A 24011-nucleotide genomic window follows, 5' to 3' on the forward strand; every position below is an offset into this window, starting at 1 on the left:
AATTAAATTTTTGAACCTAGTATGTATTCCCCTGGATCGATGCAACTGCTTTTGGGGTTTTAATTCCCCGAGGCTATCACCAATCCAGTAGTCAGCACTTCTGTGCTGACATGAATTATCATTGCTATAAAATTGAGAATGGAAATGGGGAATGTGCCAAAGAGACAACCCGACCATAGAGCAGACAACAGCAGAGATCACCAACAGGTCTTCAATGCAACGAGAAATTATCTCACCTGGAGGCGTCATTCAGCTGGCCCCTAAACAAATATATACTGGTTCAGTGATAATGAACCCCATACTAAACTCCAAATTGTACACAAGAAACTAAAAGTTAAAATATTACAAGACTAACAAAGGCCAGAGGCTCCCGACTTGGGACAGGTGTAAAAATGCGGCGGGGTGAAACGTGTTTGTGAGATCTCAACCCTCCCCCTATACATCTAGCCAATTCAGAAAAGTAAACGCATAACAATACGCACATTAAAATTCAGTTCAAGAGAAGTCCGAGTCTGATGTCAGAAGATGTAACCAAAGAAAATAAACAAAATGACAATAATACATAAATAACATCAGACTACTAGCCGTTAACTGACATGCTAGCTCCGAACTTCAATTAAACTGATTGAAAAATTATGTCTTCATCATATGAATATCAGGCACAATCCTCCCCGTGAGGGGGTTAGTATCATACCATCATAACATATATGAGAAGAACATAACCCGTGTCATGCCAACAACTGGTTTATTAATAATAAATGTGTTTAGTTCCAATGCAAAGACCCTATAAGTGAATCAATATCAACGCCAAAATATGCAATCTTAAATGACCTGACAACAATATCGTAACTATATCCCTTCCTAATAAGTCTATTTAAAGGTTTTGTTAACTTCTGAGGTAAATACTGACATTTTTGTGCTTTATAAAGAATACTTCCATAAAATATTGGATGTGAAATACCTGAACGTATAAGAAGTCTGCATGTTGAGCTATATTTACGAATGATGTCCTTATACCGATGATAAAATTTAGTAAATGTTTTGACTAGTTTGTGATATCGAAAACCCTGGTGTAATAATTTTTCAGTAATACATAAATTTCTCTCGTTAAAATCTAAAACATTGTTACATACACGAGCGAAAAGTTGAGATATATAAACACTGTAAGATGGTGACAATGGAACTTCACCATCTAATAATGGATAATTAACGATAGGAAATGAGAAATCATCTCTTTTATCATAAATTTGAGTATTAAGCTTTCCGTTAATGATATATATCAAGATCGAGGAAAGGGCAGTGGTCATTGTTAGTATTAGCTTTATTTAAAGTAAGTTCAACAGGATAAATTTCTTTAGTATACATACTGAAGTCGTCATTATTGAGAGCTAAAATATCATCCAAATATCTAAAAGTATTATTAAATTTGTGTATCAGATGTTGTTTCGATGTGTCTTTGCTGATTTTTGTCATAAATTGTAACTCATAGCAATACAAAAACAGGTCCGGAATAAGTGGTGCACAGTTAGTCCCCATTGGAATTCGATGTTAAGATCTCCTGTTATAACATGGGAAATTGGTCCATAAATGTATTTGGAATTACTGCAATTACATGAAGTAGGTGTATTTTCACTGATATTAACATTTTTACACAATTGGCTATAATTAAACACAAACTTCCGGGTAGATTTCTTGTAAATATAACAAATAAGAGGGAGCTCAGTATTATCAAAATGTCCAGGAATTTGTTCTTTAACAGAATGGTCGTTAAAAATACCAGCAATATTAACAAAATCAAAACCTTTATTGACATACTTTATTTTAATAAAATGTTTTTTTTTATGATCTTCAGGACGATCAATTTTAGGAAACAGTTTAGAATAACAATATGCCCTTATAATTTGAACGATTTCATACTTGATCTGCTATATGAAATTGTGTTGCAATCCTCTAAAATTTTATTTAACTTATTAATCGGTAATGAACAGAGCTTTGTTAAAGGGGCACTAGCTGTCAAATCCATGGTCACCGATTTGACTCAAATTCTCATATTTCATTTATAATAATGTAAAACATTTATCCAAACTATCAAAAGTCTAAAATAAACAGTTTACAGAGCATGGGGTAGATAATATATAAGTTCGTTTCGTGTGTATTTTAGTCCAGACGCCATCTAATTAACTATCGATTTGATCTCAGATGACCACATAAGCGATGTAAACGTAAATAAAGATATGAATAAATTAAACCAACACGTGCAATTGGATTTTTATAGGTCTGTTTTATTTTATTTTATAGATTAAAAATAAATGTTTCTCATTGTCTTTAACCGTATAAGAATGATTTTATGTGCATCGAATTAGTAATCAAATGATTTACCGTAGTTTCATTTTCATTGTTGACATTCTTTTTCTTTAAATAACCAGTACACGTACAATGCATGCGTTGTCAATCTCTAGCTAGGGGTTAAATTGAAGTTCACATAAATATGCGGACTTAAAGAGGTCGACTCAACTTGCAAATGAATAACTAATTATCAATGTTTCTTATCGTAATTTGATAAAATTGAACCTTTTTGGCTGCAAAAAGCGATTTATTATTTCACTATTTCACTTTCATTATTGATTGAACAGAAAAAAATCAAATTTTAGATTTTTTATATATCTCGTAGCTAGTGCCCCTTTAACAGATAATTTCTGCCGTTGTTTTTTGAAATAGAAATTAGGTCCGAAATATTGGTATGATTTGTCCGAAATTTTCTTTGATTGCGATTTTTTCTTCGACCATGGGAGCGGTTTTTTCGAACAGTTTTAGAAACAATATCCAAAACGTTAACAGAATCGGTTCTTGATATATTGCCAATTCCCATGATATTAGCATTAAGACCGAGAGGGTAGATTGTCTGTAATTTTTTAATCCAATTTAATTCAATTATTTTCCGTGATCGTACAAACTTTGAATCAGATTCAAAAGGCTGCTTATTTACTACTTCTAAAGGTTGAACTGCTAAATATTTAATAGGATGATTGTGCTTCTTAAGGTTGCAGTCTTGTAATTGACTGCTCCATAGGCTTACATGCAAAACAGCTGATCTTTGAAAATAAAAAATAAAAAAATGCTACATAGTTCATATCATGTATGTACTAATGTGAAATTGTGATTTAATCGAAAAAAAAGAGGGTCTTGCCACGAAGAATAAAAAGTTACGCAATCCTGAAGTCAAAACATTTTTTTCTACTTTCTGTTTGCTATTTTTACTAGGCCGCACCACTTCCAGTAAACATGATATCCTTCCACTTTCCTGGATTGATATCCCCAAAGGGTGCAAGGTTTTTTTTAAAGTCTATATATATGTTTCAATTCAGCATAAACCTATAATCGAACAGAAAAAATTCAGTTCAGAAAAAAATTCAGAAAAAAATGCACTATTTTGTTTCCCTCCATGTTTTGACATGCACCGGAAACTGGAGTTGTAATACAAGACTGGTACCTATAACAATAATGACATGTCTTAAAAAAATAATTCATTTACTTAGTTTCATTAAGTAGCCATATTTGAACATAAAAAATGCCATTATAAAAACTGTTTGGCTGTAATATTAAAAAATAATCCCACTATTAAAGCAGTACCCCTTTCTGAAAACAGGCAAAATTTGGAAATCAGTCATGTCTACTAAATGATCTGTAAATCTCATTCTAGTCTATCTTTATGAATGTTTTTCTATTATTTGGATACTGTGGAGCTAGAAGAGTATTCTTATCTATTATTTTTATTTTTTTTCCTCCTGTTTAAATGAACCTCATTCAATAGTTTACCCCTCCCTTTTTTTCAATGAAATCTACCCAAGTGGGCCTCTTGTTTAAGTCAAAATTGAAAAACTACCCAAAACTTTTTCATATTGAAGAATTTGCTACAATACAACTATCTGGACACAAGAAACACCATACCTTTCTCTGTTTTGACTATACTGGTCTTTATACATGCCTACTATATCATGGTTTTTAGACTGTGCTTGACCCACCAATGCATATAAAATTTGAAATAAAATTCAAGAAAAAACAAAATGAATACTCAAGTTGGTGTTTTTGGTAAGAATATTGATTACTTGTCGCACCTAATCACAAAAATCCTTGTCATGATGGATAGTTTTAGAAAAATTATACTTTTTAAACAAATTTTTAACCCAAATATGGAAATTTCAATTAATCATGCAGTGCCGCAGACAGGAAAAGAAGTATAGACTCATTAAAAAATGAACATTTTGTGAAAATCTTTTCACCAAAAGTTCATTGTATACATATTCTACCTAAATGTCAACAATTGAGCCATGAAAATAATAACCCTAAAGAAAAACATTACTTTTGTATGTAGCTGTCTCTTCAACTTTACTCTGATTTTCAATAAAACTGTGCAACTAAAATTTTCATCATAAGAAGAAGATTTCATTGAGGAAAAAATCTTTCTATGTTCTTTATAATTGAAAATCATGTATGTAATACCATCAAAATCTCAATTTGCCTCAAACTGTTGTGCCTTATATCTTTTAATACTTTTGAATGGTGTCTAGTACAAAAATGCAAAATTACATAATTTCAGTTTTTTCAGTGTAACTTGATACCCCATGATTTTTTTCTCTTAAAAAGTTCTTAAATCATGATGTTTTATCATTCTGGGCCCACAAAAGTCCACATGAGCTACTTCCTTGCAGTGAACATATGAAAAAATTACCCTATGCAGGTTGCAGTCTTGTAATTGATTGCTCCATAGGCTTACATGCAAAACAGCTGATCTTTGAAAATAAAAAATTAAAAAATGCTACATAGAAAAAAAATTTCATGTTCATATCATGTATGTACTAATGTGAAATTGTGATTTAATCGAAAAAAAGGGGTCTTGCCACGAAGAATAAAAAGTTACGCAATCCTGAAGTCAAAACATTTTTTTCTACTTTCTGTTTGCTATTTTTACTAGGCCGCACCACTTCCAGTAAACACGATATCCTTCCACTTTCCTGGATTGATATCCCCAAAAGGTGCAAGGTTTTTTTTAAAGTCTATAGATATGTTTCAATTCAGCATAAACCTATAATCAAACAGAAAAAAATTCAGTTCAGAAAAAAATTCAGAAAAAATGCACTATTTTGTTTCCCTCCATGTTTTGACATGCACCGGAAACTGGAGTTGTAATACAAGACTGGTACCTTAAGGTGTTGATAAATGATACTTTTGAATTTATTGGGTCTTTTAAAACATGTAAAACGATACAGATGTTCTTGAGTGCGTTTAGATAAATACCGTCCAGTTTACCTACGTACTGAATACCGCATCTCGGTTTATTTCATGTGAGTAAATAAATAAGACTGTTTGTTTTTCAAGTTATATCAGTTTCAAATTTTAAAGAAAATGTGCGACCATTAAATGTAGATCTTACCGTATTGTTGGTGGAAAGACGGGGACATGTAAGTCATTTTTTGGCATGACACGTATCGGTAGAAGGGTAACCACGATTTTCATTGTACAAAATAAAAATGAGATGGTCGTATTTTTAGATAAGCAATTTTGAAGATTGAGACGTGTAGATACCCTTTGAACGAGTTTAGTATTTAATATTTTTCCATTTCTAAGCTTCATATTTGTTTTTTGTTTGTGAATTATATTAGAAAGGAGCAAAGACTGGTGTCCAGAATATGAACCAGCATACAATGAATTAGGTAATGTAACAATGATTAATCTGTTCGGCTAAAGATGTCAAACGCTATCCGTATTGATTATCCCGAAAAGATAGGGTATATTAGGGTAGCGATTGACGTCTGACTAAATAGTAGAAAGGGGCTGAATATTGAAGTACTACTTTTTGATAAATATTCCTAAAGTAATGAACTAAAGAAGTTCTCGCTCGGAAACACACACCATAATCTAGTATATTATAAGAGCATAAACCTCATCTATTCATATTTATAAATTAACTGTTTACAAAACTTTTGATTTTTTGTTGCATATGGCGATAATTCACAAGACTTAACGTTAGTTTAAGTAGTTGGTTATGGTTTTTTTTTCTGTACAAACTTTTTTTTTCGCCTGCGGCATAAAACAATCCATTTTTTTCGCGACAAGTCGAAAACAATTTTTTTTCTTTCAATTTTAGCATTACATATAGTGGCAGCTGAGGGTGAAACAAACATTTTTGTTTTCTCAGAATCAAAAACAAATTATTTTTTTCTCCAAAAACTGGAAACAAACTTTTTTTATAGCCCCCCCCCCCCCCCCTCACTAGAAAATCAAATGGTTGCTGCCTAGTGTAACATTGTATTTAACAACTAATATCAACGGTATGAAATGCAGCAATTTTTAAATGAATAGTCTGTCTTTGGCCTGTTGTTCCCAAAATTATTAAAATCAAATGATAATAAAAGTCGTTTTTACATAATGAAATATTTTTGTAATCTGCAAAATTTAAATATGTATTCATGTACACCATTATAACAAACAACGTATCGGTCTACATTATAGCCTTTTCAGCTTAATTACCGTACTACATCGTTCTACATTACGACCTTTAACTGTTATTAAAATGAATGCGTACATTTTAAGGATACATTTTTCGTCTAGTGATAGGGAAGATGACTTGTATTAACGTATTCGTATTTCAATCAGCTATTGTGCTAGTTTTATTAAATACTGTAACCAAAGGACAATTACCAAAGGAAGGAGATTGTGTAGATATACCGGCTATTGAAAAGTGTAACTGGCACAAGGTATGGGATTTTGTAAAAAAAATGATGAAAATGTATTACAAAATTGAGTGCAACTATAATGTATACAACATTTGTACAATATGTTTATATTAAAGTTTCCGTCATAATTAAAAAATTCCATGTGCAATTCAAGGGTTGTTAAAGCATTCCGCGTAAACAAACTAAAATAAGTTTTTTTTTCAAATTTTCAAAGCACTAAATTTTTGAGTGAGACCTGGGTATAGAAATATGATTACCTTAATTACCTTAACGTTCCAAGGGCTGTCGTCATATAACCTAGACATTGGCATCAACTTGATTGAGAATGATATGGTAACGTTGTTTTAGACGGAAGGATTAAAATCAATCAAACACGCGTCTTTTGAAATGATTAAAACATTTGTAAATATGATTGCACTAAGACCTAAAGAAAGGAATTTTACCACGGTTTCTTTCAAACATAGCAAATTCTTTTTAATACATAAAAAGTATAAAACCTCGTTGACAGCTAACAGTTTTTTTAACAAACAATCGACATTTCCATTGGAACTAAGTGTGCCCTCTTCTCGCCGCGACAACAAAAAATCGGTAGCACAGAACACCATCCTTGCAAATACAAATAAATTTCATCTATTTTTGTTTATATATTTTCTTAGCATGAATACTTAATTTGCAAGCACGGTTCAACATAAACCGAGAAGTACAGTTACACAAGTTGAAATTAAGAATACATTCAAACAAAAGAAAAAACAGTAATGACATTAACAGTTTTAAAACACAAATTCAAAAGTCATCGTAACAGTTAAAGTTATACAATTAAGTTAATTAGGACTGAAAAATCTATTCAGTTTTAAATTTCCATTGATAAAGTTCCCAGTTACATCTCTCATCACAGGGATACAGGTACTAATAAAAATAACAATATGATTGATGTAAACTGTGTGAAGCTTGTTTCCAAACCCTACATTATGAAATATTCGTAAAATTTCATGAATAAATAGGTTTAAACTACAAAATGCAACATTTATAACTTTTTTTGTCACGATTACAATGATTATGTTGGTACACAAAATTTAGTTTTAATGGAAGACTACTTATCATATACTAAATGTCACATTTTAAGTGTTTATTTTAGTGGGTAATTAGCTCATAAATTGAGATGCTCCTGAATTAGAGGAAGATTCTCAAAACAGAGTTTTACAGAAAAAAAATGGAAAAGATCGTTTCTCTCCCCAATCTCATGTAGCCCCTCGGACTTTGCTTCCTTGAAAGTTGTTTACCTACAAATTAAAGTATTGCATGTTGATGTTTGAATCATCTGCAGCAAACATCATTATGTTTAAATTTAACAAATACTATTTTTTAATAAGTGCACAATCTTTGAGAATGATTTAAATAACCAGTGAAGGATATCCCTGCTTATGCGTAGTGTGACATTCCAACAATGACGTCACTAAAATATAATGTAGGTTGGATATATTTAGAATATCTCGTCATACTGATTTTCCGGATTGTAACAGAAACGTAAATAGTGTAAAGGAGAGCTCAATATACGATAATTTCGAGAGAAACAGAAGGGAAATGTGTAAAAAAGTGTTTAAAGTCAATTTATTCATTTGTCTCTCCCCATCTCACCATTCTCAGTAAGATTTGTTGGGGTTTCCCACACTATAAATACAAAATGAATGATGTGAGGGAATATCACTCTGGTCAACCCCATAGGGGATTGACGGCTTAAAGCCGTCTTCCCCAAAAACTAGACATGATGAATAGTTACAAATACAAGTTTAAAAAATGGAGAATATTGTCAAACAGACTTCTACAAAAGCTGTTTTGATAATTAGCTTTTAATGCCATTTAAAATTCGTTTCAGATTGCTGGTAAATGGTTTATTCAAGAAAGATTCGGTGATGCTTCTCAGTTATCCTGTCCCGAACTGCAGATACACCCATTAAAGGATGAAAACGGAACACTTGATGTATACATAGGATATCTAAATAACACGTAATAAGCTTTGTTTACACTGTTTTAATATGTTTAAGTTGTATTGGTCTCTGCTGCTGTCTTAAAAGACTGCATTTCTGATTTTTATAGGAGTTGCTATACCCTTGTATTGCTGTGTGAAATTATTAAGTTTTCCTTTTTTACAGGTCCAAAGAGTTTAATAACCATTTTTATGGAGTATATTCACCAAGTTCTACTGATTCAGGAAGAGCAGTTTTTGAAGCAGTTAGTGGACCAGCCAAAGATCTATACTGTACGTTATATTTTTAATATTTAATAAACGTTTTATGAACAGTTCCTTTGGTAAGATGTTTTACATATGATTTCTTAGAAATGCATTTATATTCGTAAAAAATATTGGACTTTAACAAATGTGTAATCCTCTTTTACCCGTAAAAAGTAATATCACAAATAATCTGAACTCCGTTGTAAATTCAAAAAGGAAAGATCTCTAATCATAAATGGTTGTTTTTCTTCTTTTCTTTTTCTCTTTATTAATTTCGGATGAGAGGGTGTATTGGTAGTCTTCTGTTTAATTACTCCTAAGATTGCTTATCTATATTGGTGACGCATTATGTGACAAGGACTGTAGTGAAGGGTGGCATAAGGTAATTTCTTCATTATTAATTTCTGGTGATTCATTTTATGAAACATTTTTTTTTGATACAAAGGCATCTTGCCAAAACAAAATTTTAACTATTCATAGTTCTTTGGAATTAACTTTTTTTTTACAAATCGTTCATTTAACTATAATGAGAGACTGACAGATATAATTTTTAAAAAAGTGAGTCCTAGGTATTATCATGATTATCGTTGTTCTGATGCATGTTTTTTTTTTATTAATTCATTTTATTGGTTATTTCTATTTACAGTTCCATTCACAGTTGTGGATATTGATTATGAAGAATATATGCTCGTGTATACTTGTATTCCTCATCCTAAAAGAACAGGAACAAATTTAGGTAAATATTCATTTCAAAATTCTAATATATCCTTTTTTCCTGGAAAAAAGGACGTATTAGAATTTCGAATTTATTATCTACTGGGTCATTATACAGATAGGTTTATAACTAGTAAATGTTTCCATTGAAAAACAATATCAAATTTGACAGACAGCATCAACATTTGTAATTTTACAACCCCTTCGCTGTATTTCCCCAGATATCTGAAAGTTATAAATAATAAAAAATATGAATTGTAACAGACTAAAATGTATTGTCAATTAATGTGTGTCAATGCAATAGCTACTTTACATATTTACCAAATCTTTAAATACGGACGCGCTTGTTATAACTGGCCGTCTAGACAAGTAATTGTTTGATATAATGAATTCAATAGAGGCGACTTCTTATCTCTTTTTTTATGTTTCAGAGTTTGTTATCATTTACTCACGAAAACAAGATAAACTGACTTCAGAAATTAAGAATCGCCTGTCAAGACTACTAGAAGAGTACGGTGTAAATGCAAATAACTTAAGTTCTTTTGACCAGAGTAAAGAAACATGTAAAGCAAAGACAGAAAAAGTAGAACTGTAACAGCTCTTCGAAGTAAATAGTGTATGATCACACATTAGATTGAGATTAAACGTAAATTTGTTATAAAATCATCTTTTTGTGTATTATGTTATTTATACAACTGAAGTGTATTTATACGAAATTTTGGAACGACATCATGTATTCAATGGTTTTTAAGAAAATGAAAGGCAGAATCGTAATCTATGAATTATATAAACCTTAATAGTTATCAAAGGTACCAGGATTACAATTGTGTACGCCAGACACACGTTTCGTCTTACATAAGACTCATCAGTGACGCTCAAATCAAAATATCTATAAAGCATTTATCATTTCTTTTTTTCAATTTAATCAATTTCAAAATATATTCTAAAACCTTTATCATTATTGAAAGTCTGTCATTAAGTCTATTTTTTTCAGTTTAGGATTCACTTTAAATTTGATGAAGTAAACTATTATTTGTTTTATTACATTTCACCTATCAGAATAATGTAATAATCAAAACAAATTAGTTAAAAAAAAACACAAAAAGAATTCTTGAAAAATGAATTGGATTAAACAGTGTTACTTAAGGTATCTTAGGGAGTCTTCCACATTTGCAACACATCATGCATTTCATTTATTACATATGTGAGTTAATTGATTTAATTTTAGGAACAGAAAACAGGACAGCTACAGTTTTGCATTCTAAATAGTAAATATTATGTATTTGGATAAATACTATAAACTCGAGTGTATAGGCTGAACATTTTGCCTGTTTAACTGTTTGTGATTGAATTGATGTTGAAATCTTGCTTTACGGAAATACACCTAGTAACTAGCTATATAGCATCACATAAAATAACTATCATCAATGATCAATATAAATGTGAAACAGGTCATGGTCAGATAATCTTGTATACCATACAGTAGGCTCAGTTTAAAGTATCTGAGAGAAAAAAACATACAACCTAAACTGAACATTTGTAATGAACAATTAAAATGAGATCAGAATCATATGATCTTTGCCAGAACTATGTGCATAATAATCATTACATAAAAAACACCAAATAAAGTTAAAATTAAAATTGTATCCGAGAAACATAGGAATCCAAAATAAATTTTGTGCTGCGATATATTCCCCCTGTTGGCAGAAAATTAAACAAGGAGCCATACAGTGCCTGTGTTGCTCAACTGCATCTTCACCAATGGTAATGTTTTAGAAAGAATAAAACCATAAAACCATTAAATGGGAACATCTCTATTGAGATTTAATTCACAATTTCAGTCATGATGACGTAAGTGTGGATCTTATCATGCTGACAATTTTTCAATTCTAAAATTTCTATCTATCTTTTATACTTAAGGATATTCGCTTGTCATGTTTTGGAATTTTTGTCAGATTTTCGGAATCCTCTGGTTTTATCACTTTAAATGTCTTAAAAAAAAATTGCCCATTGACCCCCATTTTATCTTTTATAAATCTTTTACATGTATAATATAATTATTAGCCATCTGTTAAAGTCTTATAAAATCGTTGTTATTTTTTAATAGTTTTTGAGAACATAAACTTGTCAATGATAAAGCTATGAAAAATCAAGAGAGAATATTTTCCCGCTAAAATTTCAATGGCTAATATCTCAAAAAAAAGCACATTGACCTATATATTTTTTTGCTATTTTTGTTCCTTTATTAATCCCCTATCAATATATACTAGTGTTATGAAAATCTTGTTATTTTGAAACTCAGTAGCGAACTTCCTTAAATACTCTTTAATGTTTGTGGTCGTATAAAAACACTGGACCATGATCTGTGTCCGGGGCTACAAAATATTCATCAAATTGCTATGAACTGAGAGTAAGGTTAGTGTTATTTTATAGAAAATTATCATTGATCTATCCCAAGGAGTTCTAAACAAACTCTCTTAAGCAAAAAATTTTACATTGAAAATTGCCAATAAATTCATATTCGCATGACCATGATCTATGGGCTAGAGCCTAAAAATAGTCACCAAACTGATATGCAATTATAGTGATGCACCTTCATACAAAATATAATTGATCTATCACAAGTAGTTTCTATCAAACTGACTTCGGCAAAAAAACAATTGTTGACCATAAAGAAATGCACCCATAAATGCTGGAAAAGCAACACCCTATTTCTCACTATTTTTCGCAGGCAAGATCGATAACACTGACCATTTAACCAAGGTCAATGTCTGGTAAAACCTGCTAGATAAACACATACACCTACTAATCATTTGATACTAGGAGCACTGTTGACTTACTGCTTAAAGATCTGAGATATGGACTTTTCAGTGTCAGGCAAGGCTCCATTTTAAAGACGGAGTACTTTGACCTACAATAGTTTACTTTTCTACAATTGTGACTTGGATTGAGTTGTCTCATTGGCACTCATACCACATCTTCTTATATTTATTGACCATGTAGACCTTGCAAGGATCCCATATACCAAATAAAGTCATCCTTCATAGAGAAATTCAAATGGCAATAAATTTAAACAGTTATTTATGCAATGCATAAGCTGTGAACACGAGGTTTATAGCAATTGACATATAAATAAAGGCAACAGAGGTATATTGCTGTTGGAAAGTCTAAAAATCTATTGAGAAAAAACAAATCCTGGTGACATAATTTATAATGAACCAAAAATCTGACAAAACCGAAAACATTATCATGTTACTAAGAAGTTTGATTTAGACAGATTTCATTGTATATCAAATAACAATTTTTAGATATTGACAAGACTTTAAAATTACATACATTCTCTTTTTTTCAAAATGCACCTAATGACTGTAAACTCAAATGTGTTAACAATATTTTTTTATCATTGTGAAAATGGTGACAGAAAAGATGCTTCAAAAGTGAAAAAAAAATTAATGTGATAGCATTATTTTTTTATATACAGCATTCCTGCATTCACAATAAAGCAACTAGAATGTTTATACATTTGCAAACATGATCATTTCTTTGTTAATTTTACAGTGTCTGCACAGCAGCTTAGTCTTAATAAAGCAGTAATGAGTTCTTTTCTATGTTCTGCTTTAAGAATGTCACACATCTTTGTATAATATATAATACCACTGTCTGTTTCATTTAATCCTTTCTCCATGTGAAGAAGGTAGTTACGGCTGAGTTTTAGGCAAGTCATCATCACCTGAAAAAAAGAATATAATTATATAAATATTGAAAAATCAGAAATTATTAAATATTTTATTACAGTGATTTTTGAAGAAAAGACAGAAATGCAAGATTCATTATTGCTAATTTACGAAAATCTGCGTACAGAAATATTTATCAGAAATCAAAATGCAAATTCTTATTATTGCAATAATCTCCTAGTCTCATTATTAGCATTAATAAAATTTCTGATATTTATAGATTATTGTTGATCATCTCAACGAGATTGATTTTCTCGCTTGAGCCAGAACGGCAAAAAAATGATGGCCACTGTGAATCAGTTTATTGCTATTTTACCTATGACAACATTGTTAATTACATTCTCAACAGACAAGTGCTCCCTTAATTTCTAGTGATAATTGTTCATATCATTCCGCTCAGAAAGGAAATTATTAGTCAACAAGATCAATGGAAAATTTCGTAAAATAGCGATAATACAGTTTATAATAAACAGTACTGGTCAATGATCAGTAACCTGTAGTTAATATACCTTCAGACAAATGTGTTTACCTCTATTACTAATAAGATATAGAAAGGCAGAATTTTCTGTTAATTGAATGTTCTGTGGGCAGACACACGTCTGGGGACATGAAGTCAGTGCTTTATAATGTCCTCAATTTAGAAATCTTTCCATCCTGACCCAAAGCAATATTTAACCTACTTTAATATATTAATTTCTTACAAAAGAAAACTTGTAAAAAGTGAATTTACATCATGAACATATATAGGTAGCTGATAACAAGTAGGGTATGTGTCTGATCATGTAAAATTATTATGAATGGACCTCAACATGTCAACAAATACCAACAACATGAACTAAGAAGAAAATTTTTATTTGTTTTATTCCAGAATATTATATGAACATCAGCTATGGATGTGATTTTTATAAACAAAATTTATTTTTAGCACTGTCAATGCAGAATATTGAAAATTTAATGGGTTTCCATATTGACTCATCAAGTCGATGATATAAAGTTACACTAATGAAACCAAAAACTATGACACACAACCTAGAATCTTGGATAAGTTGAATAATTTTCAACTCCAGCTTATCCAGGTTGGACTGTATGGTATAAAACATGTAAATGATACCTTTGTTTCTGTGAACATTATGCCAATGCTGGCCTTTGAAAATAAAAACAAAGAATGTTTAGTTTCCAGTAACAGTTGTCCTGCATGTTGAGCTGAACCATTGATTTCATATGGCAGTAATGGTTCTTCAGTTATTGCATCTGTTTCCTGTAAGTCTTTATTCACTTCTAAATTGTCACTTGAAGTTTCTGAAGATCTGATTTCTCTTCTTTTTTTATGAACTTTGTAATCATTGTGTTTTTTAACCTGAAAAACATAAAATTATTTTGTATGTTTTTTAACTAAACATATGCACGACTATATCTCCTTCCAGTATTTGACAAGCATTTCACTGCAGGATCTGCTTGCATTTCCAGAGCACCCGAGAACTATTCAGTTTTTGGTGGGGTTTGTGTTGCTTAGTCTTCAGTTTTCTAAGTTGAGTTTTGTTTGTTTGTCTATTGGTCTTTGCTATTTTAGGCATGACATTGTCAGTTTAGTTTGGACTTTTGAGTTAAAATGTCTCTTTGGTATCTATCTCTTCTCATTTTAGTAAAAAAAAAACTTTAATGTGGAGGGTTCAGAGCCTACAAACATGTCTTACCCTGCCACTATTTTTATGTTTATGTCCCAAGTGTAGCATGCACGTATTTCAGTAGTTGTTGTTGGTTCATATCAACAATGATCAATCAGGGCTATTCCATTAAAATGTAAATGGGACGGTTCAAAGGGAAGTTTAATTAATGAAAAAGGGTCAATGGTCTTTTTTCAGTAACTGATTTGTGTCTTGGTATTACCATTATGCAAAGTTATTTAAACATTTGGTTCTTGGTTGTAGGGAATTTTGAAAGTACCACAAACATTTTAAAGAAATAGCCATCATATATTTTTGTCATTACAAATATATCTATTTTGTTTTAATTTAGGCTGTTAGTTTTCTCCAATGAATTATTTCATACTTTTTTTAACTCATGGTCTTTTAAAGTAGACTTTACGGTATGGATATTTCTAATTGTTGAAGGCTGTACAGTTGCATTAATTTGTTTACATCCACCTCATTTTAAAGGTTCTTGATTGTTTTCTCTTTGCTTCAATTAAAAAACTTCAGTACCATGCATCTAATCAATGTTATGAAGGTAGCTTGCATAATATGTTCCTATTCAAATGCATAGGTCTTCCAAAATAAAGGAAAGGGGGAGGGGGTCTAACCCCTAGACCACCTTCCTTGTCTCCTCCACTGGGGACCCTTAACATTTAAAAAGCCAATTATAAACTATATCTTAAACAGATTACCTCTGCCACACATAATGTAGATGCCCCACTAAAATTCTCTAATTTGTGTGCTGTTTCAAATGGTGAATTGTCAATCTCAAAAACGAGGTCAGGCTTGGAATTCACATCCTGTCCATGAATCTTACATCTTCTTTTCATATAAACATTACTGAAATAAATAAAATATCAAATTTGATGATTAAATTCAAAACAAACAGTTCATGATGCAGGGTATACATTTTTTCAATAATACATTTACATTTATTTATATACCATAAACTTGCGCTTTTTAGAAAAAATAAAGCTTTAATAAGAATTTTATGAATTTTGACCCTTCAAAAATTTTCACAGAAATCAATTTTCGACACATAAATCATTTTGGAGTAGAATGTTACTTGTGCTTATATTACTTTTCATTTCAAACTCAAATAGATTGTTTCTCAAAATTGGTGTTTTGCACATATATGCACATCAATCGGGGAAAAGTTCATACACCTTATTGCTTGAACTTTTGACACATTCAACAATCACTTTTTCATTGTGGCGTCAGATATTTTGTTTTATGATATCCAGTAAAGGCAGACAAATAGCAATAACGTATACTGGCCTCCTACCATGCATGACCAAAAACTTTAACCTGAAGCGGGACGAACGAACGGACGAACGGACGAACGGAGGCACAGACCAGAAAACATAATGCCCCTCTACTATCGTAGGTGGGGCATAAAAACATTTTAACAAAAACAAGAGGCTGTCACAACGACAGCAAACCGGATTTATTAACATTTATTTGTGTCCTGGTAATATCACAAGAACCATAACTGATGAACAGTGAAAGTGAAAATCGTCAATATCAAATTTGACCTCCATTTTGTCATCAGTATCAACATATTAAAATTTGAAAGAGCTAAAGGTCGAATGGTTCATGAGTAAATGCAACAACATGAATGGAAACACCATTTTTATACGCCCGTCAAAATTTTGACGCGACGTATTATGGTATACAAATGTCCGGTGTCTGTCCGTCTGTCTGTCCGTCCATCTGTCTGTCTGTCTGTCTGTCCGTCTGTCTGTCCAGCGTAAACATGTCGCACCGTAACTTGAGAACGACTTATTCAAATTTCATGAAACTTAAAATAGTTGTTTCTTATGATGGTCAAATGATCTGTATACTTTTTGGTGAAAATAAGATTAAAACTTTTTGAGTTACGGCACTTTGTAACTAAAACAGGGGTGTGTTTTTTTCACATGTCGCATCGCATCTCAAAAACGATTCTTAATTTTGGCTTAAAACTTTAAACACTTCTTAGTTATATTAATCTTAATATCTGTATACTTTTTGGTGATGATTCAAAATTTCATTTTTGAGTTATTGAGTATTTTGTAAAAAAGGGGGAGGGTTTTTTTACATGTTGCACCATATCTCAAAAACGATTTATGATTATTGCTTAAAACTTTACACATGTCTTTGTTATATTAATCTGAAGATCTGTATACTTTTTGGTGATGATTCAAAATTTCATTTTTGAGTTATTGAGTATTTTGTAAAAAAGGGGGAGGTTTTTTTTACATGTTGTGCCGTATCTCAAAAACCATTTATGATTACTGCTTAAAACTTTACACACTTCTTTGTTATATTAATCTAAAGATCTTTATACTTTTTGGTGATGATTCAAAACTTTATTTTGGAGTTATTGAGTATTTTGTTAAACAGGGGAGGTTTTTTTTTACATGTCGCGCCGTATCTCAAAAATAATTTTTGATTATTGCTTAAAACTTTACACACTTCTTTGTTATATTAATCTAAAGATCTGTATACTTTTTGGTTTTGATTCAAAATTTTATTTTAGTGATATTTAGTTTTTTGTAAAAAAAAAACAGGGTTGGGGATTTCACATGTCCCCGCCGTGTCTCAAAAACAATATATGGTTATTGCTTAAAACTTTCTCAGAAACTATTTATGATTATTGCATAAAACTTCCACACAAGACGTCGGGCGTATCATGCGCTCATGGCGCAGCTGTTTATTTTATCTTTCAAGAACCATAACTCCTGGACGGTAAAAGTCAAAATCGACATTATTGAACTTGACCTCCATTTTGTCATCAGTAACAACATATTAAAATTTGAAAAGCTTTGGTTGAACAGTTCAATGGTAAATGCACGGACACGACTGGAAACACCATTTTTCAATCTTTCAAGAACCATAACTCCTGAACGGTAAAAGTCAAAATCGTCATTCTTAAACTTGACCTCCATTTTGTCATCAGTAACAATATATTAAAATTTGGGAAGCTTTGGTTGAACAGTTCATGCGTAAATGCACAGACACGACTGGAAATGCCATTTTTCAATGTTTCAAGAACCATAACTCCTGAACGGTAGAAGTAAAAATCGTCATTCTTGAACTTGACTTCCATTTTGTCATCGGTAACAACATATTAAAATTTGGGAAGCTTTGGTTGAACAGTTCATGAGTAAATGCACGGACACAACTGGAAACGCCATTTTTCAATCTTTCAAGAACCATAACTCCTGAACAGTATAAGTCAAAATCGACATTCTTGAACTTGACCTTCATTTTGTTCATCTTATAATTTTAAATGCTTGGGATGAACAGTTCATGAGTAAATACACGGACAACATTTGGTTGATGCCCGCCCGACCGACCGCCCGCCGTACATCCCCAAATCAATAACCGACATTTTTGTCACAAAAATCTGGTTAAAAATGAGCGAATTTTCATAAATAAAAAACTCTATTGTCGGGTTGTTGTTCCCCATTTCCATTCTCAATTTTAATATGTAGAAAAGCCATAATATATGGTATATTTCCAAAAATTGTTGATGCGTGTCAGACAGAAAAGGTAAATGCTATATGACTCCTAAATGGTCAATGCCCTTATGAAATTCTTCCCCATCTTCCATAAATTCTGCACTGCAAATTTCATATACTTATAGATTATCATTGATCATCTCATCGAGAGTGATTTTCTCGCTTGAGCTGGTACGGCGAAATCAGGAAAAGCAATTGAGTTGAGATGATCAATGATAATCTGTTGATCACTGTTTTACATGTACCTATGACTACGTGTCAATTTCATGTCAATTTCATCAGCAAGGCCACGTGCCTCCTCAGTTTCTAGCTATCATTTTCCATCTCAAGCAAGTAGCATGATATGAAAAATTATCACAAACTTAAAACAGATCAAAGGAAAAATGCACAAAATAGTGATAATGTGGATTCATTTGTTTTTGTGATTACTAATTTTCATTTTTCGTTGATGAAGAAAGTCTTACATGTCTTACGTGTTTGTGAATATTTAATTTCGTAGTTTTGTCAAAGTCTGCATCCAAGACTATGGAAAATTTGTTATTCGTTGAACATTTGATTTCTTGGTTAGCCTGTACCTACGAAATCCATAAAAATTAGTATCCAATGAATCATAATGAATCAACAGTATACATTTTCCATACCTTCCAAATAACTGACACATCTTGCAGAAGGATTCTAAAATGGTCAGGAAGGAGGCTTTATAACTATTCAGGGCATAGGCCCTACTGACAACAAGTTTCTTTAAGGCTGCTAGAAATTCAATTCCATATGTTCGAACTGGTTCAAATGAACTGAAAAATAAATACAGATTGTATTTCTTTTGACACTAGAAGAATCAGTAGAAGATGAGCTCAATATCAATGATACCCTTACATCATGTCCATTTAATTTGTAATTCACAGGCCTAAAATGAAATTAACAACATTACTGATAGCATTTATTAAAATCATTCATACATTTTACTGTTTAACATACATGTTTGAGCTGCGTTGAATACGAATAAACCTTAAACCTGTTAAATGAAAGTGCATGGAATTTCTCGCTACATTGAAGACCTGTTGGTGACCTTCTGCTGTTGTTGTTTTTTTTCTATGGTCGGGTTGTTGTCTCTTTGGCACATTCCCCATTTCCATTCTCAATTTTATACATATACATGCATGTATATGAAAGACTTTGATTAATGTTGAAACATTCATGACATTCAAATATGAAATAAAAGATGAATTTTGGTCTGTGGTGTGAGTTCTGATTTGGAATACATGTATGATGCTTAGTTGTCTCATTGACAATTGTAAATGCATCTTCCCATTTTTATGCCTCCTTCACATACATGTACATTTAATTTCAAACTGAATTTGAATCACATGTAAATGGAATTTGTTATTAACATGATTAAGGTTCATGCAGTTTTCTTTTTTTAATTCCAATGCAGGTAAATAGTTCCCACTTTACCATGTATACTGTTCACATTAGAAATGTGTTTTCTTTAATTAAATTAGTTTATATATGCTTTAATTCAAACTAAACTGTCTTGTGGACACTTTCTTAATTAAAATTATAGATAAAATTGAACTATAATTAATTAGCTGATAATAAGAATTAAAACCCCCCTTAATTAACAATGATTTTAAGCCATTTCAATTGATATTTTAGAGTGTGTCCTTCTATGTTGTGATGTTACACTATTGTTTCAGGTAAGGGTGTTATGAAGGTTGGTACTTATAAAAATGTTTGAACCCACTGCGTTTTTTTGCATCTGTCCTTAGTCATGTAAGTCAGGTACTTGATGTTCAGTGGTTGTCGTTTGTTATTGTGGTTCATAAATGTTTCTTGTTTTTTACATAGATATGGTTCTCCCGTTTGAATTGTTTTATACTAGTCGTTTCACTCGTTTGTTGGGGACCTTTATAGAGGATGGTAAAGGGTTGTTTGGGTGCAACGTTATTAGCAATTCTTATTCCACATGCAGATGTGAAAAAGGTTTGTTATTCATCCTGTTTTGTAAAATTGCTAAAAAGATCAAGATGCAAGACATTTTTAATTGTTCATTCATCGTGAAATGGCAGTTTTATATCACGTTTTTTCATGCAGATACATTGTACCCCCCCCCCTTTTATTGCTTGCTTTTCAGTGTGAGCCAAGGCTCTGTTTTAAAGACCAAAATTTTATCTATAATGGTTTACTTTCACAAATTATGACTTTGATAGAGAGTTGTTTCATTGGCACTCATACCACATCTTCTTATACTTAAACATGTTAAATACCCAAAAGTGTAGTCCAAATATTTATGACGTCTTACAAGGCTATTTAAAAAAATAATCTGGGACACATGGCGCAGGAAAAGTGGGACTTCTTTAATAAAGTCAGAAGGAAAGAAAAAAAAATTATTTCATAGTCTAGTAGTAATTCAATGTCCTTCATCATGTTCATGCCCTTAGTAATTGCAAGATGTCATTATTATTTGGCGTCCCAGAAAAAAAAATAAACTTAAAAAAAACGTAGCCTTGAAACGTCATAATCATTTGGACTAGCATGACTAGCAAATGTGTATTCCAAATTATTATTATGACGTCTTGAAAGGCTTTTATATTTTTTTTCTTTGACGCCTTACATCTATGGACGCAGGAGGGGGTCAAAACCAAAATACAAATATCCTTCCAAGACATCATAATTATTTGGACTACTCTAAATCTGTATCATGTGGGTTACAATACACCATTAGATTTTATGGGCGCAGCCATTTTATGAGCATAACATGGTATTTAGAATTAAGAGTATGGCAAATCCTGATTGGTCGATATGTGCGCCCATTATTTTTTATTATTAGCATTGATTAGAGACTTCATGCACTCTGCTTTATGCAAAAGGCAAAATAAAAATTATTCCTTAGCCCTAAAGGCACTGAGATGACTTTTCAACGCTAGGGCAAGACATGTATTTTTAAGGGAAAAATTGATAGGCATGGGAGATAAGTACAAAATACGCTAAGAAAAGCAACGCAAAGCTATATTTTTTGGACCAACAAATACTGTCCTAATAACTTTTCTTTGATTCTAGCAAGGTTTCGTTAAAAAAAATCAACTTTCTCAAGTCTGTATCTCAAAAAAGTCTACCATTAACGCCTATGGGGAAATTAATTGTTTATTTCAATCTGTATATATATGTTTATAATTTTGACATAAACCTTGGAGTTTCTCCAGCAGAATTTTTCAGAAGTTGTTGCAAGTCTGAGAATTTATCATATACAGCTTTGAAGTCAAGATCAATATCATCAAATGTCATGTCGAAATCAAGTTTCTTCTCAATATACGTAGAAGTATTTTCCAATTCCTCCGACAAGATTGGAACATTCACGAAATCTAGTAAATCATTCGGACTGTTTGTTACGGTTTGGTGCCAACTTATGTTAAGTTTACGAAGAGTATTATCAGTCCATTCACTTGTGTCATGGGGTATACATTTCTGGCTTGACCTAGAAGATTCTCCCGTCCATTCATCGTCAGAATCATCTGAATTTTCTCTTCGTTGTCTTTTATGTATGGAGGCTGACATTTTTTTTTGTGACGACTTGGTTTCTTTCGTACCCAAGACCATCTCGTCCTTTCTAGTACTTCTATTTAAAAAAAGGTTAGGTTTCAGTATAAAACTGTCCAAAGTGTCTTTAAAATATGACCGAGGGTGTGGATGGGGGTTTACAGAATAGCGTAATAATGGGGCGAAAATATAAAGAATAGTGAAAAATAGGCACACAAATTAAAGAGTAGAGAATAATGAGATGCTCAAATATATAGAGAATAATGGTAAAAGATACTTTACTTACTTTAGTCTGTACTGTTCCGCCTATATCAGACGACCCACTTTTCAGTGTGAATATCATATATATATATATTGTCAGTTAATCCAATGCACTAATATTGATTGTTTATACACATTAACCACCACCTCTATTTACACACGAGAATAAATACATCCCATGAATATATACATGACCGAAACTGGAGCGCAAGTCATTGGACTCAAAATGTTCGTTGCCCCATTTCAAATTATCAATTGTCACTTTTGCACACTTATTCATTAAGCTGTTTGATATTGATTTATTAGTACTACCTCAATAAATTCGAACGCACCTGATGTAACTTAAAGCATAGTCCTCTAGTAATACATTCCACTTTAAAAACATCGCCTCTGGTCAGAAAATGAAATACACTGCAGTCGATAATTAACTGTAAAGTGTTGATTTCGGAACTAAATAGTTCATCATAAAGATTAGTAGTTACAACATCTTTAATAAAAGTTTTTAGACTCTGTATAAAACTGTTTCTCACATTATTTAATCTACTGCATCTCAAGATAAAATGTAACCGGTTCTCATCCTCAATTCCACATAGCGGACAGATTGCACTAATTTGTCGTTTACTAAATTTAGACTTATCACATTGAAGAGTATAAGTGTTACATGCTAAATTAGATTTGATACAGGCACGTAAGGTAGAGTAAGGTTCAGATCCACAAGTATTCCAAATAGAATGAATGCTTCCAAATTCAGCATCAGCATAGTTTAAAAGATTTAAAGATGATTTTTCTGACGCTTCAGATTTTAGTTTAGTTATCCAGTAGTAGTTTACTGAGGAGTTAACCAATTTTTTTCCATTTTGACTTTGAAGGAGGGCTGACAAGTAAATCATGAGGTGACGGCAGATCATATAATTCTGTGATTATAACTACTTTACGAAACCAGCTGTTTGATGAATCGGATTTCATTGCAAGTTGACGGAATGCTAAGTCACGTTCGACAGAGTTATCATTATCAATAATGTTTCTAAAGATACCAAGAATTCTTTTGTGGATTTCCGCTTCAATAGGAATTTGTCCAATTAGTAATAGAACTGCAGCATTTGCTGTACGGTCCGGTAAATGTTGAATACGTTTTAATAGCTTCACAAAATATATTGTAAGGTTACTAATGTCTGTTTTAGAAAGCAGTATGACCTCAAGTCCATATAAAAGCCTGGGAATCACATAGCAGCGGATAAGATGAAGTGAAACCTTAGGGTTGACTCCATTTAGTCCATAAAGTCCAGCACCCATCAGTGAGTAGACAGTCTGTCTGGCTAGTTGAATGCGACCAGGGACAACTTCTTTAGTGCCTAAACGGGAAAGCTTATCACGTTGTATACCGAGATGAACAGCATTTTCCGGAGTATCCAAAATTTCACCGTTAATAGACCAGTCATAAGAGTCGGCACATCTGTAGTTAAGTACGCACGATTTTTGACTACTAATAAGATAACGAAATTTATTAGCATGAAAAGTTTGTAAATCTAACATAGACTGTATTTCGTATGGACAGTTTGAAACTAAGGTGACATCATCTGCGACTGTCGGGACTCCTACATAGATTG

The 24011-nt window shown here is 31.8% G+C and overlaps 2 protein-coding genes across 2 annotated transcripts; one reads left to right on the forward strand and one right to left on the reverse strand.

Annotated features, from left to right (window-relative positions):
- The first annotated feature begins 6595 nt into the window (after positions 1-6595).
- LOC143054298 (uncharacterized) lies at positions 6596-10344 on the forward strand. Its single transcript, XM_076227257.1, has 5 exons — positions 6596-6755; positions 8608-8738; positions 8885-8991; positions 9611-9700; positions 10110-10344. The coding sequence occupies exons 1-5, from the start codon at positions 6621-6623 to the stop codon at positions 10271-10273; spliced, it is 627 nt and encodes a 208-aa protein (XP_076083372.1). The 5' UTR covers positions 6596-6620; the 3' UTR covers positions 10274-10344.
- A 2787-nt stretch (positions 10345-13131) lies between these two features.
- LOC143054261 (uncharacterized) lies at positions 13132-22159 on the reverse strand. The gene is made up of 5 exons (XM_076227217.1): positions 21794-22159; positions 19251-19400; positions 15796-15943; positions 14524-14769; positions 13132-13408 (listed from the first exon to the last, which is right to left on the reverse strand). Exons 1-5 carry the CDS (start codon positions 21889-21891, stop codon positions 13214-13216), a joined length of 837 nt encoding a protein of 278 aa, XP_076083332.1. The 5' UTR covers positions 21892-22159; the 3' UTR covers positions 13132-13213.
- Positions 22160-24011: the final 1852 nt, after the last annotated feature.

Source organism: Mytilus galloprovincialis, chromosome 12, assembly GCF_965363235.1.
Source record: "Mytilus galloprovincialis chromosome 12, xbMytGall1.hap1.1, whole genome shotgun sequence".
NCBI lineage: Eukaryota > Metazoa > Mollusca > Bivalvia > Mytilida > Mytilidae > Mytilus > Mytilus galloprovincialis.

Excerpts from the sequence above, each read along its gene's own strand:
- LOC143054298 (XM_076227257.1), top strand. The coding sequence starts at position 6,621 with ATGACTTGTATTAACGTATTCGTATTTCAATCAGCTATTGTGCTAGTT. Across the intron at positions 6,756-8,607 it reads AAAAGTGTAACTGGCACAAG|ATTGCTGGTAAATGGTTTAT; the intron begins GTATGGGATTTT and ends AATTCGTTTCAG. Across the intron at positions 8,739-8,884 it reads ATAGGATATCTAAATAACAC|GTCCAAAGAGTTTAATAACC; the intron begins GTAATAAGCTTT and ends CCTTTTTTACAG.
- LOC143054261 (XM_076227217.1), bottom strand. The coding sequence starts at position 21,891 with ATGACATTTGATGATATTGATCTTGACTTCAAAGCTGTATATGATAAA. Across the intron at positions 19,401-21,793 it reads TCTGCTGGAGAAACTCCAAG|TTCATTTGAACCAGTTCGAA; the intron begins GTTTATGTCAAA and ends TTTATTTTTCAG. Across the intron at positions 13,409-14,523 it reads TAATGTTCACAGAAACAAAG|GTGATGATGACTTGCCTAAA; the intron begins GTATCATTTACA and ends TCTTTTTTTCAG.